Source organism: Ostrinia nubilalis, chromosome 5 (assembly GCF_963855985.1).
Source record: "Ostrinia nubilalis chromosome 5, ilOstNubi1.1, whole genome shotgun sequence".
Classification (NCBI taxonomy): domain Eukaryota; kingdom Metazoa; phylum Arthropoda; class Insecta; order Lepidoptera; family Crambidae; genus Ostrinia; species Ostrinia nubilalis.
Genome location: NC_087092.1, coordinates 11,015,012 through 11,027,055, shown reverse-complemented (window position 1 = coordinate 11,027,055; position 12,044 = coordinate 11,015,012). Strand labels below are relative to the sequence as shown.

The 12,044-nt window shown below is 38.8% G+C and overlaps 1 protein-coding gene across 1 annotated transcript in view; it reads right to left on the bottom strand.

Annotated features, from left to right (window-relative positions):
• LOC135072139 (Ca(2+)/calmodulin-responsive adenylate cyclase-like) overlaps positions 1-12,044 on the bottom strand; it is a 101,167-nt gene that overhangs the window by 8,959 nt on the left and 80,164 nt on the right. The window contains exons 6-11 of the mRNA XM_063966091.1: positions 6,454-6,612; positions 5,937-6,081; positions 5,320-5,493; positions 2,179-2,364; positions 1,087-1,365; positions 432-733 (exon numbers count right to left, since the gene is read on the bottom strand). Of these exons, the coding sequence (XP_063822161.1) occupies positions 432-733; positions 1,087-1,365; positions 2,179-2,364; positions 5,320-5,493; positions 5,937-6,081; positions 6,454-6,612 (1,245 nt within the window). The remainder of the gene's footprint in view (positions 1-431; positions 734-1,086; positions 1,366-2,178; positions 2,365-5,319; positions 5,494-5,936; positions 6,082-6,453; positions 6,613-12,044) is intronic.

Here is a 12,044-nt window from a genome sequence, read left to right as displayed (position 1 = left end):
TTGTATGCTATTTCACGTCATAATATGTCCATGTCACCTCTCCCATAGGCGCTGAGGTACGGGATAGAGAGACCTATAGAGACCAAAGACTTCTATGTACTACACATATCAAGCTAAGCTAGAGTATGTATGTAATATACTACTATAAAAATATTTAATGTGCTGGCGACTACACAAATAAAACTAACAACTGAACAAAAATATTTCTCACGTAATCCAACTATAAGAGCTTGATTCTCGTGACTTAATTTTTCTGAGTTCAATTCATAATATTCATCAACATAAGTTATGAAAAAGAAGGTATTTTTGCGTACTTTGTAGTATACTAAATATAGCAATCGAAAATATCGTTCCACGTTATTAGCGAAATGTACCTCAGGAATCCTTAAAAAACATGCTCACAAAAAAAACTAAAACGGCGACATACTCACTCAGTTATCATGTCGTAGCAGTCGAACAAGTCCTTATGGTACGCCATGATCACGGTCATATAGGTCGCTGTGATCAATGCTAACAGCACTCCTTTAACCAAGATAGGCAGCCTCAAGAAGACTGCTACAGTCAGCATAGTTAGGCAGCAGCCAAGGGTAATATATAGCGGTATAGGGCAGGCCCGATGGTCATTGCTACTCCATAAGGCAGCAGCTACGTCACCGCTCAACTGACGGATTTCGGCCATAGTCGTCACGTTTGCAGTCAAGTTTTTACATACTGCTACCTCTTCGCATGTTACCTGGAAGAATGGAGATGGATGTTTCATAATTAATACCTAGCTAAAGCAGACAAAATTGACATATATTTAATTTAATTATCATAAAAGCTTTGCTGTTGATATTTTTCTAGGCGGTTAACCATCCAAGTTGGTTAATTTGTCGTGATATTTTAAGTTGGTAGAATATATGTAATAATAAAACTTGAATATTTGACTAAAAGTGATTGTCTACTTCAAGTAGAACAACTAGGTAAAATTAATAATTCTTGTCATTTTCAGCCATTTGTAGCCGTTCTTTTAGTGAGCAAATTTCCAAATTACGACGGCTTGTTACATTCATTAATAAACAGAGAGTATATCATTGATTTACTTACCACATTCGCCTGCCCAACGGCATACCCCAGCACTATAGTAAACGTCGTGATAGCGTTCCGCAGAGCAAACGGTCTGGACACGTCACACGGCACGAGGCGCAGTTTCGCAGCTAGCGTCAACGCCAGTACCGCTGCTGACCACGCGAAGGCTGTCACGAAGAGTAGCAGGACGATGGTGGTGCGAGGGAGGATAGCCGCTTGCAGCGCCCCCGCCGCGACTAACGCGCCTAGGGCCGCGCCTAGAGAACCCGCCCAGCCGCCATCAGTTGATGCTCGATACTGAAAAATAAGGCAAAGGACTACGTCAGAAGAGTTAGCGGAGTAACCTCTGTGTTTGTAATTTGACTCGACACGATGACAGAAAACTTTCAAGCTACGAGTGGTCAGGTTTTTTCTGGGCAAACTGGCTTTATCGCCGGTATGGTCACCACAACTGCGCTTTTAACTTGTGGCATCAAGTTAGCGTCGTGACCTCTGTGTTTGTAATTTGACTCGACACGACGACGAAAAAACTTTCAAGCTACGAGTGGACAGTTTTTTTTTTGGCCAAACTGGCTACATCGACGGTATGGTCACCATAACTGCGCTTTTAACTTGTGGTATCAAATTAGCGTCGTAACCTCTGTGTTTATAATTTGGATCGACACGCCGACGAAAAAACTTTCAAGCTACGAGTGGTCAGTTTTTTTTTTTCTGGGAAAACTGGCTTCATCGCCGGCATGGTCACCACAACTGCGCTTTTAACTTGTGATATCAAGTTAGCGTCGTGACCTCTGTGTTTGTAATTTGACTCGACACGACGACGAAAAAACTTTCAAGCTACGAGTGGTCAGGTTTTTTGTCTGGGAAAACTGGCTACATCGACGGTATGGTCACCATAACTGCGCTTTTAACTTGTGGTATCAAATTAGCGTCGTAACCTCTGTGTTTATAATTTGGATCGACACGCCGACGAAAAAACTTTCCAGCTACGAGTCAGGTTTTCTCTGGGAAAACTGGCTTAATCGCCGGTATGGTCACCACAACTTGGTGGTATCTTCCAAGTCACAGTAAAAATATAAACACTGGCTGTTGCAGTGGCTGGTCAGTTACCTGCGCCTCCTTGGCACTGTCCTTGAAGCAGAGCGTCAGCAGATGCACGTGGGTGGCCTTCTCGCGGTGCACGGAGCGCGCGTCGATGGCCTGCGCCAGGTACTTGTTGACGCGGTTGGTGGGCTGGTGGTACACAGACGAGTGACGCTTTTTCAGAGGCCGCTTGAACTTCTCCGTTACTTTATTCTGTGGAAATACACAACGCAGTTCAAAACGACTGACTTGGATCCTCACATCAAAGGGAACACCAATATTCAACGGACACAGAAGGATAATTACAGGGTAACGTATAACGATTGTGGAAACAACGAAAAAGAAGGGGTACCAACTGAGGTGAGGGCGGGGTCACATTAGGTCCACCGCATGCTGACGCCATGCTCCAAACAGAAATTTCGAACTGACCTTAGAATCAAAAAGTTCCGGTCTCCGAAGCAGCATTACATTAGTAGAAGTAGTATAATAGAACATACATTGAAACAAAGATATTTATTGTACAGATACTGAAGTTTATGAGGGTCTATCGTTACTTATTACTGGGCTATTATTATTTATGTTCAACAAAGTTACAGCAAAGGTATTTTAGTAATGTTCTGAGACAATATCTAAAACAAGTCTTAAAACTAGAGTTTTGTGATTGATCATTTGTTTTTTATTGTAGTTTTTTATATTAAATAACAAAAGACGAAATGATCAATCACAAAACGAAATTGACAGCATTATGTTAATATTAGCTTGACTGCCGTAAGTGATATGATATTGAAAGTCTTCGGATCCAGGAAGTGTAACAAGGTAATAAAAAGTAAGTTTTATTTTACCTACTCCTCCTGCCTTCCGTAGACCATCAGAATGTTCACATACGGCAGTGAAACTATATTAGAAGTTAATCAGAGGCGGGTCCATGCAAGTTAGTCAGCGGAGGAGTCATGCCATGCTGTGCACGAGGTAGCTAGTTGGGACAGCGAGTGAAACACATTTCGGTGCGTTCGGCTTTATTCTCAAACAAAATCAAACAATCATAGTAACAGTGTAACAATTTTGAAATTAAAATAATTCCAATAACAGAAAGTGACGGTGAATGGTTTTGAGTGCTCCCGCTTTATAAGTAAACATAGTTTCACCTGATTATTATACTAAGTGAATTGGGCTAACGTCTGCGATTCTGCACTCGCGATTAGGTGTGTCCAAGAGGTAAATTGCGTACCTACGACAGTTGGGGAAACGAAGTGTATTGCCCGGTGATAGAGTGGAAAACAATAATACACATGAACAACATTTGGTCTGCGCTTACGGTTTCAGCGGGTATTTGTTGTGGAAATAATGTCCAAGGTCGGAATATCTGAAAAACAATGAGCAGACGTCTCATATTAGTTGCTGGTGTATTGAATCTTCCACACAATGTTCCGGGAAGATGAGGAATAAAATACTATTTATTTAACTATTTTATCAAAATCTTCTATTCATCCCTTGATATAAAGTTCCAAAAGAGATTTTAATCGAGCCATATTATGGCTATTTACCAAAAGAATATCCATTATTTAGTCAAAATCAATTGTGTAACAGTGAGTGAAAGCTTGGAATACCAGCAACTAAAATGAAAGAATCAAGGGAACACTGAGAAGAATTTTGTGCTGACACATAAACTTCGAACTAATCGTGTTTAAACAGGACAGTGATCTATTGTGATATCTTAAGACATTACGTAAACAAGTTTGTAAACAGAATCTCAAGTGTGAAACAAATCGATTTGCTATTGCGAGTCAAACACGAAGCTCCGTGCACTCCTCACATTTCAAGAGAAAGCAGAATAGATTTAGTTCAAAAACCACCACTCAAAAACCAACTAACTACTAGGAAACCATTAAGCGAGGTTATATATTTCTTAATGCTCGGCATCGCAGTCGTTGCGTATGATCATTCATAAGTTTTCTGAAGCCAAAATCATAACACGGGCGAAGTAGCAATATGGTTTCGTTCGGCGCCTAAAACTAGACCTAGTTGCGAACCATATTCTATATCAGCCCTAAAGTGCAATTAGAACTCGCACACAGATTAATAAAACACGCTAATTAATATAAAAACTGTGTGTAAGCTCTTATAAACTATCGCGCACGTAAATACTGTTTTATCTGTGCAGTGTCACGATCTTTTGGATTTTTCAAATAATTGTTTGGTATTCATTTACTAAGCCGGTTTCAGTGATGATGGTAATGAATCGCCTATAAGCAGCAGCGATGGAACCTGTGCCTATGATCCGGCAATCCCAATGGTATGAACTGAAGCCCAATTGAACCGATGAGGTGTCATGGAGTCCGTGACGTGGCACAGATAAACAGCGCGTGCGGGCCGTGTCGACCGTGGGTTGCGTGCGGAGGGCGTGATGCTGCATGACGGCGTCGAAGGTGTGGTGGTGCGGGGCGGAGGCGGGGTGCGCGGGGGGGGTGGGCGCGTCCAGCGCGGCGCTCACGTCTTCCGCGCGCAGCGACGCCAGCCGCAGCGCCTCCGCCGAGCCCGGCTCCGCGTGCAGCGCGCGCCGCAGGTCCAGCACCTGCCACACCACATCCAGTCACCATCTCGCCCCGAGATGGCGACGCTCACCTATACGCGGCCAGTGTTAATGTTTCCAAATTCAAAATATTTAGAACGCTGCACTTGTTTAAACAAATGCACATCGAAAATTCGAACGCAGTCATTTCAAACATTGACACTCGCCAAAATAACAATGTATTTCCAGTCTACACCGACACGTATCGACGAACACTGACATGGAAAACGTTAAAACACGGGACAGCACAAGTAATGGATCTCACGAAATAAAATAAAGAAAGCTTACCTTTTCGAGACGGAAGTGGACAACCAGACTGAGAAATAAAATCACTCGAGCGGAATGTTCAGAAGAGTAAGAAAAGCCGAGACATGTGCTTTGTACTGTTTAGCCATGTCACACAAGTATGCTATGCGAAACGTCAAGTGCTCTTTAAATTGTCTTAAAGCTACAATCTTTTATTTTGATATTTGTTGACGAATTATCGCGAATATAATTATTATTATAGGTTGTCGTATATCGAGCAACCTTCATACAATAAGCATTCCCAAGTGAAAAATATTCGATAACACATCTGTTGAGTTAGAATGTGGTCGTACCTTCCTCGCGGCGTTAGCCTTGAGTTCCTGTGGCGAGGCGGCCATGTTGGAAAAGGGTACGTCGACGTTGAACTTGATGGAGTGGAGCAGCTGAACGACAACGTTCGACACGTTTTTGAAAGAGAGCTTGCGCCGAGATCCTGAGCCGAGCCCGACGCCTGATGATAGGCACATCTAGAAATGATAAAATTAACAAAATACATTAGACGCCTACGGGCACGGTAGCCTCGTCAACTCGAGTGCCTGTCAAATAAAATCTTCATCGACGTGGGTCGTGGTCGAGCTTACTGCTTTCTCAACAGCTATATTCCTGATTTAAATCTGGAACGTAACTTAGATATTTAAAGTAATTACAGTGAATAAAATTCCCATTACTGCAACTGAAACGTTTTCCAGGCAAATTGGGTCAGCTAAAGTGGCTTAACCACTTCAATGGCTATCTTCGTTTTATGGTCTGCGTCATCTTTATTTTGGAAAGAGAAAGCTGCTGAGAATATCTACTTTGTGCATTAAGCTTGATACGTTAGATATTGTCAGATTAATACTACTTCGGAGTAGAGGGGGGGTTTACAAGGTATCACACGACTGCTACAGAGGGGCGTGGTGTTGCGACTAACTTTTCTGCGGCGGGGCGGGGGGATGATGAAGTAGGTCTGCACTGAGTGGTCGCGCAGGTACGCGTTGCGGTTGGAGCCGTGGCCTGGCTCCACCTCGTATGCTCCTCCGAGACACTCCAGGGTCGCTTGCGTTATGTGCACTCGACTGAAATCCAAACGTTATAAAAGGTTAAGGAAAGTTTTTCTGCCAAGGGAATTTCCACCTGATTGTAATTATACAATTTTTCATCATTAGACCATGTCATGTTATAAAGGTTAACAAGTACTTTTTTCTATTTAATTTTCTGTTCAATGAGCCATCCAATTTCTTTGAATAAATTATTCCAATGACATGTCCCCATCGATATAGGCACATTTTAAAAACAAAACTAGGTACATATTATTCAGTTTATTTGAATTAGTCTTACAGCTATAAAACTAATTTACAATCACGGATTTAATCCAAGTATCATCTATGCCTTGAAACTGACAATGTAGGCAAAAGATAAAGAATAAAAATTGATTCAAGGTTGCATACCCTGGTTCCCCACCCGCCTCCATGTTGTTTGCGAGCGTGACGTCATTGGACCACACGTCGTACTGCCACTTGCGGAGCCCTAACACGCCGCAGAGCACGCGCCCCGTATGGATGCCCACGCGCATGTTCAGTTGCACGTCTGTTGCTTCTACCACGGAACTGGAAAAAAGGTTTTATTTTTAATATTTCGGCTGAAAAATACTGGCCACATGGAAGATTATCACAACACCTTTGGTTAAGAAAAAGTTGCTATTAAGCCCATTTTATGATAATACTTTTTTTTTTTGGAACGATACAGGCCGCATAACAAAATTTTCGGAACTGCAAAAAAGTATCTATTGTAGAAAAATACTAGCATACATAAGACTATGAAGAAAACTTATTTTAATCATTTTTTTTTATTTTTCATGTCAATCAACAGCAATTAAATAGTGAGCCAGACCTAAATACATACATAGTTCGAATTAAAGCTATCCCCCGGCCACAGATAATATGTATAATACTAGCCCGGCGAACTAGTACGATTTGCCCTAATCCAAAAGCTCAAGGGATATTTAATCAGTCATGATTTGTAGATCTTCTCCATTCGCACGCGGTTGGCAACCTGTTTTTCCTTTAATTAAGATGGATTGGGAGATCCCGCTCAATCCCTAAAGTCTGACATTGATACGGAGGCGTTTAGGTAGGCGATCGCAGTACCTAAACGCCTCCGTATAAACATTTACTAACTAGACTGCTAGAACACAGCGGGCCTCAATAAAACAGCCAAAGGAAACGTAAATAACTTCGCTAAATATAAAATATGGAGGCAATAGGAGAACAGCTTGCAATTGATAAGTAGTTGCACGTTCGCTGCGGCTCGATTCCTTCCAGGCGGGTCGTTCCGCCGGCTGGCAGCGACTGGATGTCTAGGGATGCCTATTTTTTGCGAATATATCTTTTTATCGACATTATTTAAATTGCGTAACCGGTTATACAAGATCTTCCATCTTTTCTAAGCACGTTTGTAGTTACTTTAGCATCTAGATTAAACCGCCTTCCACTACGTATTTTTTTCTTGTAACTGACATTTCTCTCTTTCTCTATTCTATGAGTATTCAGTACGATTCACGATACATATTTGTAAAGCAATATAAATGTGAAACTAGTTTTCAGTTGTTCACACATCTATGCTTTAGTTTTTTTTTTTTTTTTCAAAAGAATAAATGTGGTTTAAAATTGCTTTTTCTCTACAATCTTTCAGGTGTATTTCGACGTGGAAAACTCGGTCATAAAAATTTTATGATATTGGCACAGCGTGAATTAAGCAGAATCTATCGAAAATAGCCTTATCATCCTTACTACCAATTTCTGCCAACTGATATCCCCAGCTGTAGAGGCGATATACGGATGGACATAAATACGTAATACTAAGCTGCATTGAACGTTGCATTTTGCACATACAAGTGAAATAATTTTCAATTTCAGCGTTCGCTTTATGGGAACAATTGTATTTGCTAATGGATTTTGTTTCATTTGAAGACCAATTTGCATATCGTTAATGTACTGGAATAATTTAATTCGAGGACACAAATTGTGATGATTGGTTTCTCGTTAGTTACTCTAAATTTCATTTACAATGGCATGGAAAAGCATGGAAAAGTTTTGTTTACGCTATCATCAGCTATCAGCAACAACATTCTTCACATTAGTGCTGGAAACATAACATACGAATATTTCAGGAAATGTGCAAAAGATTTATGAAAACACCATTACGAAAGGCAACGCAAAGAAACTGAAAATGCAATATAAATCAAGTTAACCGTAAGAAAACACAGATCTCGAAGTGCTCAGTTATTTGGAACATAAATCTTTTCTTTTAAACATTTTAACCATTGACTCGACCGCCCAACTGAAAAAATAAACAAAAGTATCTATTCCACGATAGAAAATAAGGTACCTACTATTAGTGCATTTTACCAGATACTATGGTTTATTTACGGTTCAATTCTGGTTTTTGTCAGTGCTTACGTCCTCGACTCAATGTTTCTTTCGTTAGAACGATTAATTAAACTAAAATAGATGGAATTAAAAAAGAATTATACAATATTGGTAAATATTATTTACCAATACAATAGGTAACCACTGAAAAACTATCAGTTTTTAAAAGGTACTTAACCACTGAAAATACCTATTAAATCGGCAAGGTCCTACACAGTGTCCGTTAGAACGAATGACCGCAGTTTCATATTACCGTCAAAATATCAAATTCTATCGGTATACCAAATTGGAATTCTATCGGTATACCACTATTCGATGTTGAAAGCTGTTTCAATACTTTGTAAATTACCGTAATACAAAACACGTTGTACTTTGGATGATATTTCTATCTTCGATTTAATAAGTGGGTGTTTGAATCATGATCTATCCTAATAACGTAACAAGTAAAAAATGAGTCCGTTTTTTACTGAAACTAACACATTTTGAATTCTTTGATAGGACGATGTCAAAGTAATGAAGGCAACACGAAAAAGGCTGTGCGTGTTAGAAACAATGTTTAATATCAAGGCTTTATCTAACTATGTTTTTATCAAAGTCAGCACCTGTTACAGCTACAAACCAGAGTAAAAGTCAGAGCAACGACCACGACTCACGCTTAGACATTGTAACAAGCGTCGGCACAAAAAAAAACTGAAAGAAAATTTCACCAAAAACGGATATAAACTTATCAGTAACATTTAATGACCTAGACAAAAACTGGAACGGAAATTGTATTACAAATCTAAATTAGCTCTTTTTTCATAAAAGTTAAGTAAAGTAAGTTAATCCTAGAGCTGACATTTCTATTGTTAAAACCAGTTTATGGAGCCACATTACCGCACCCAAGAGCTTTAAATTGTGGGTTTTTTGCACACCGATTATTGAGTTGAAATTTCGTACATCATGTCTGTTTTGACATTAATCTATTTCCACACAAATCTTGATATGATTGGGCAAACAGTTTTTTCCGACGAACGTTCAATATTTATCAAATCAAGGATTCAATTTAGCACAGTATTTACGTAAAGTCAAATTTGCCGACTGGAGTTATTTCCGGACTACGAAATAGAAGCAATAAAACGCCATTGAAGAACCCAACAACTTGTAAACCCCTTAAAGTAGAAATTTTCCAATTACCCGTGGCTGGAAGGTGGGTTAATGACGTCACACGGAGCAAGACCTAGATACAGACAATAGCCGAGCGAGAGCCTGTTTATCCGTTAATGAGCGTGGGAGACCTTATTTGTTTGTTATGATAATTAAAAGCAAACAAATAATTAAAAAGTACGAAATGTTATAATAAAATTTAAGCGGCTTCTTTTGCAATTGGGTTGAGGAATAGTCAAAGTAAATTACTTACACAAAGGCCCGTATTCTAGAAGAAATAAAATATAGAAATTAGGCCAATCACGGCTCGAATTGAATTTTAAATATAACCATGTTATTTTTAGATTTATTATTTTACAGGAGAATCCCTCAATGATCAAGATGAAAAAATCTAATTGGTATTATTCTTTACAAATTTACACCATAATAGACAGAAAATACCTCTCTTCAGCTTTCTGGGCGCCTTTAACCCAAAAATAACCCTACTTCTTGTACATTTGTTGCGCTCCTGCCGTGCGTAATTAATATTGCGTTTTATGATCTCCTTTGTAGTAGCGTAGCGAGGTTTATTATCGGTAGTACAATAGCTTTATCGGTGACAAATTAGCTCGGCTTTACAGCTTTTTTACAGCCGTACGCTGAAATGGATGGCGCGTTGAAAAGTCATGTTTCGTACAAGGTATCAAAGAAAGTGACAGTAAATCAAAAACTTTTTTATGGACCTACTTGTGGGTTGTGGGTTGTTTGAAACATGTTTTTTATGTTATGTCAAAATACGCTTCCCTGCATGGTTACCTTATCAGGACTATCAACAAAAATTCCCATGTCAAAGTGTGGGATTCATTGCCAAAGTAATTAAAATGTTACTTTTGTTTAACAACTAATTTTCACCCTGGCAATGTCAATATCATACAACAGTAGGCACAGACAACACACAAAGGGCAGACAGCTTATTTCGTTGTTATACAAAGGTTAACGAAAACGAGCCTTTCATTTATATTGGCTAGAAATAAATTGGTGTAACTGTCAGAATTTAAACGAAAAATTATGCAATTTAGGTTAAGTTGGAGTAATAAAGCTCCGCTGGCGCGGGAGCCATCTTTTTTCATTACCGGATGACACTCGTCGACAACTTAAATTATATGCAAGATATTTATCTTGTGGCTTTGCTTTTCGCTAAAAAGAAATGTAGCATTTTCATCTTTCTAGAATAAAATCTGCTTAACCAGGAAACTTTGTGGTCATAAATTACATTTTGCAGAAATAATATTTATTTTACATTCTTCTTGTGTAATATAATACAATACAACATTCTTTATCATGACTCACAAGTGCGATATCAAAGACTTCCATTTAGCAAGACTTTTACGATATTAGCTACATTCTGTCCATGAAGGGTAAGCATCATTGCATTTTATTGGATTCACACTGACCCAAATACCATTATTGAATACTCAATACGCTCCTTAGACACAAATACCTTGTTATTCAAGTAGGTGTGACGTTTTTATTGATCTTATTTAATAATGAAACCTTGTAGACTCTTCAGACCAAACAATGTTTGTATTTTCTATTTACCATTCGATAATAGCAAAATACTTGCGTAAAAGTTAAATTATTTGAGTCTAGAATTTACTTCAAATATTTTGAATGATGTGGTTTTGTGTCTAATTAAACAAACAAAAGTTTTGAATACGAGTAGTTTTCAATCAATTTATGTAAATGAATAAGGGATCTCTGTGAAGTCGATTGAGAACATTCAATTACATAATCAAAGCATAATAAATAGAGTTTATTTTGTTCATCGTGATTATTTGTCTTTCCGCAAAGAAATACAGGCTTACCGCAATGTTTTTCTACATTATTTTAAATTTTACTGGAGAGTGTGAAATAAGCTTATTTTAGTGTAATATATGTCTTTGTGTATTGGTATTGTTTATAGCCGTTGTATCCGCAAAATAAAGTTACTATTCAAGGCATTTTACACCAAAGTGACAACGTACAAGATAAACTCGTGGTCGTGACAAAATCTATGAAACTGTTGTAAAAAGAGTCGTTTTTACTTTATTCCCAACTTTGCCGTAAACTCCTGTTCTATATGCCCATAAATTATATCTGTGTCACCGTAAAAGCTGTATCTGTCAAAACTACAATCCAATCATAGTCAACCTCCAAGTTTGCTAGGGGAGACTGAGGTGAGTTGTAACTGAAGAGAGTTGTGACTTTAACGATTTTTTGGTCAAAGTCAAAATTTCTTTATTTGTTTGGACTAATAAATAGTTCTTACAAATCGTCATTTTGCTCTTAAGGAGCCTCTACATGTCTCATTATCTTTTTACCCTACCAGCGCTTCGAGACCAACATTTGGCAAGTGCTGAGAAGAAGCGCCGCAACAAACTCAGTCACCACTGTCTGCCGGTTAATATAAATAAATAGAAATAGTAGTAGTAGGTAGGTACATTCGA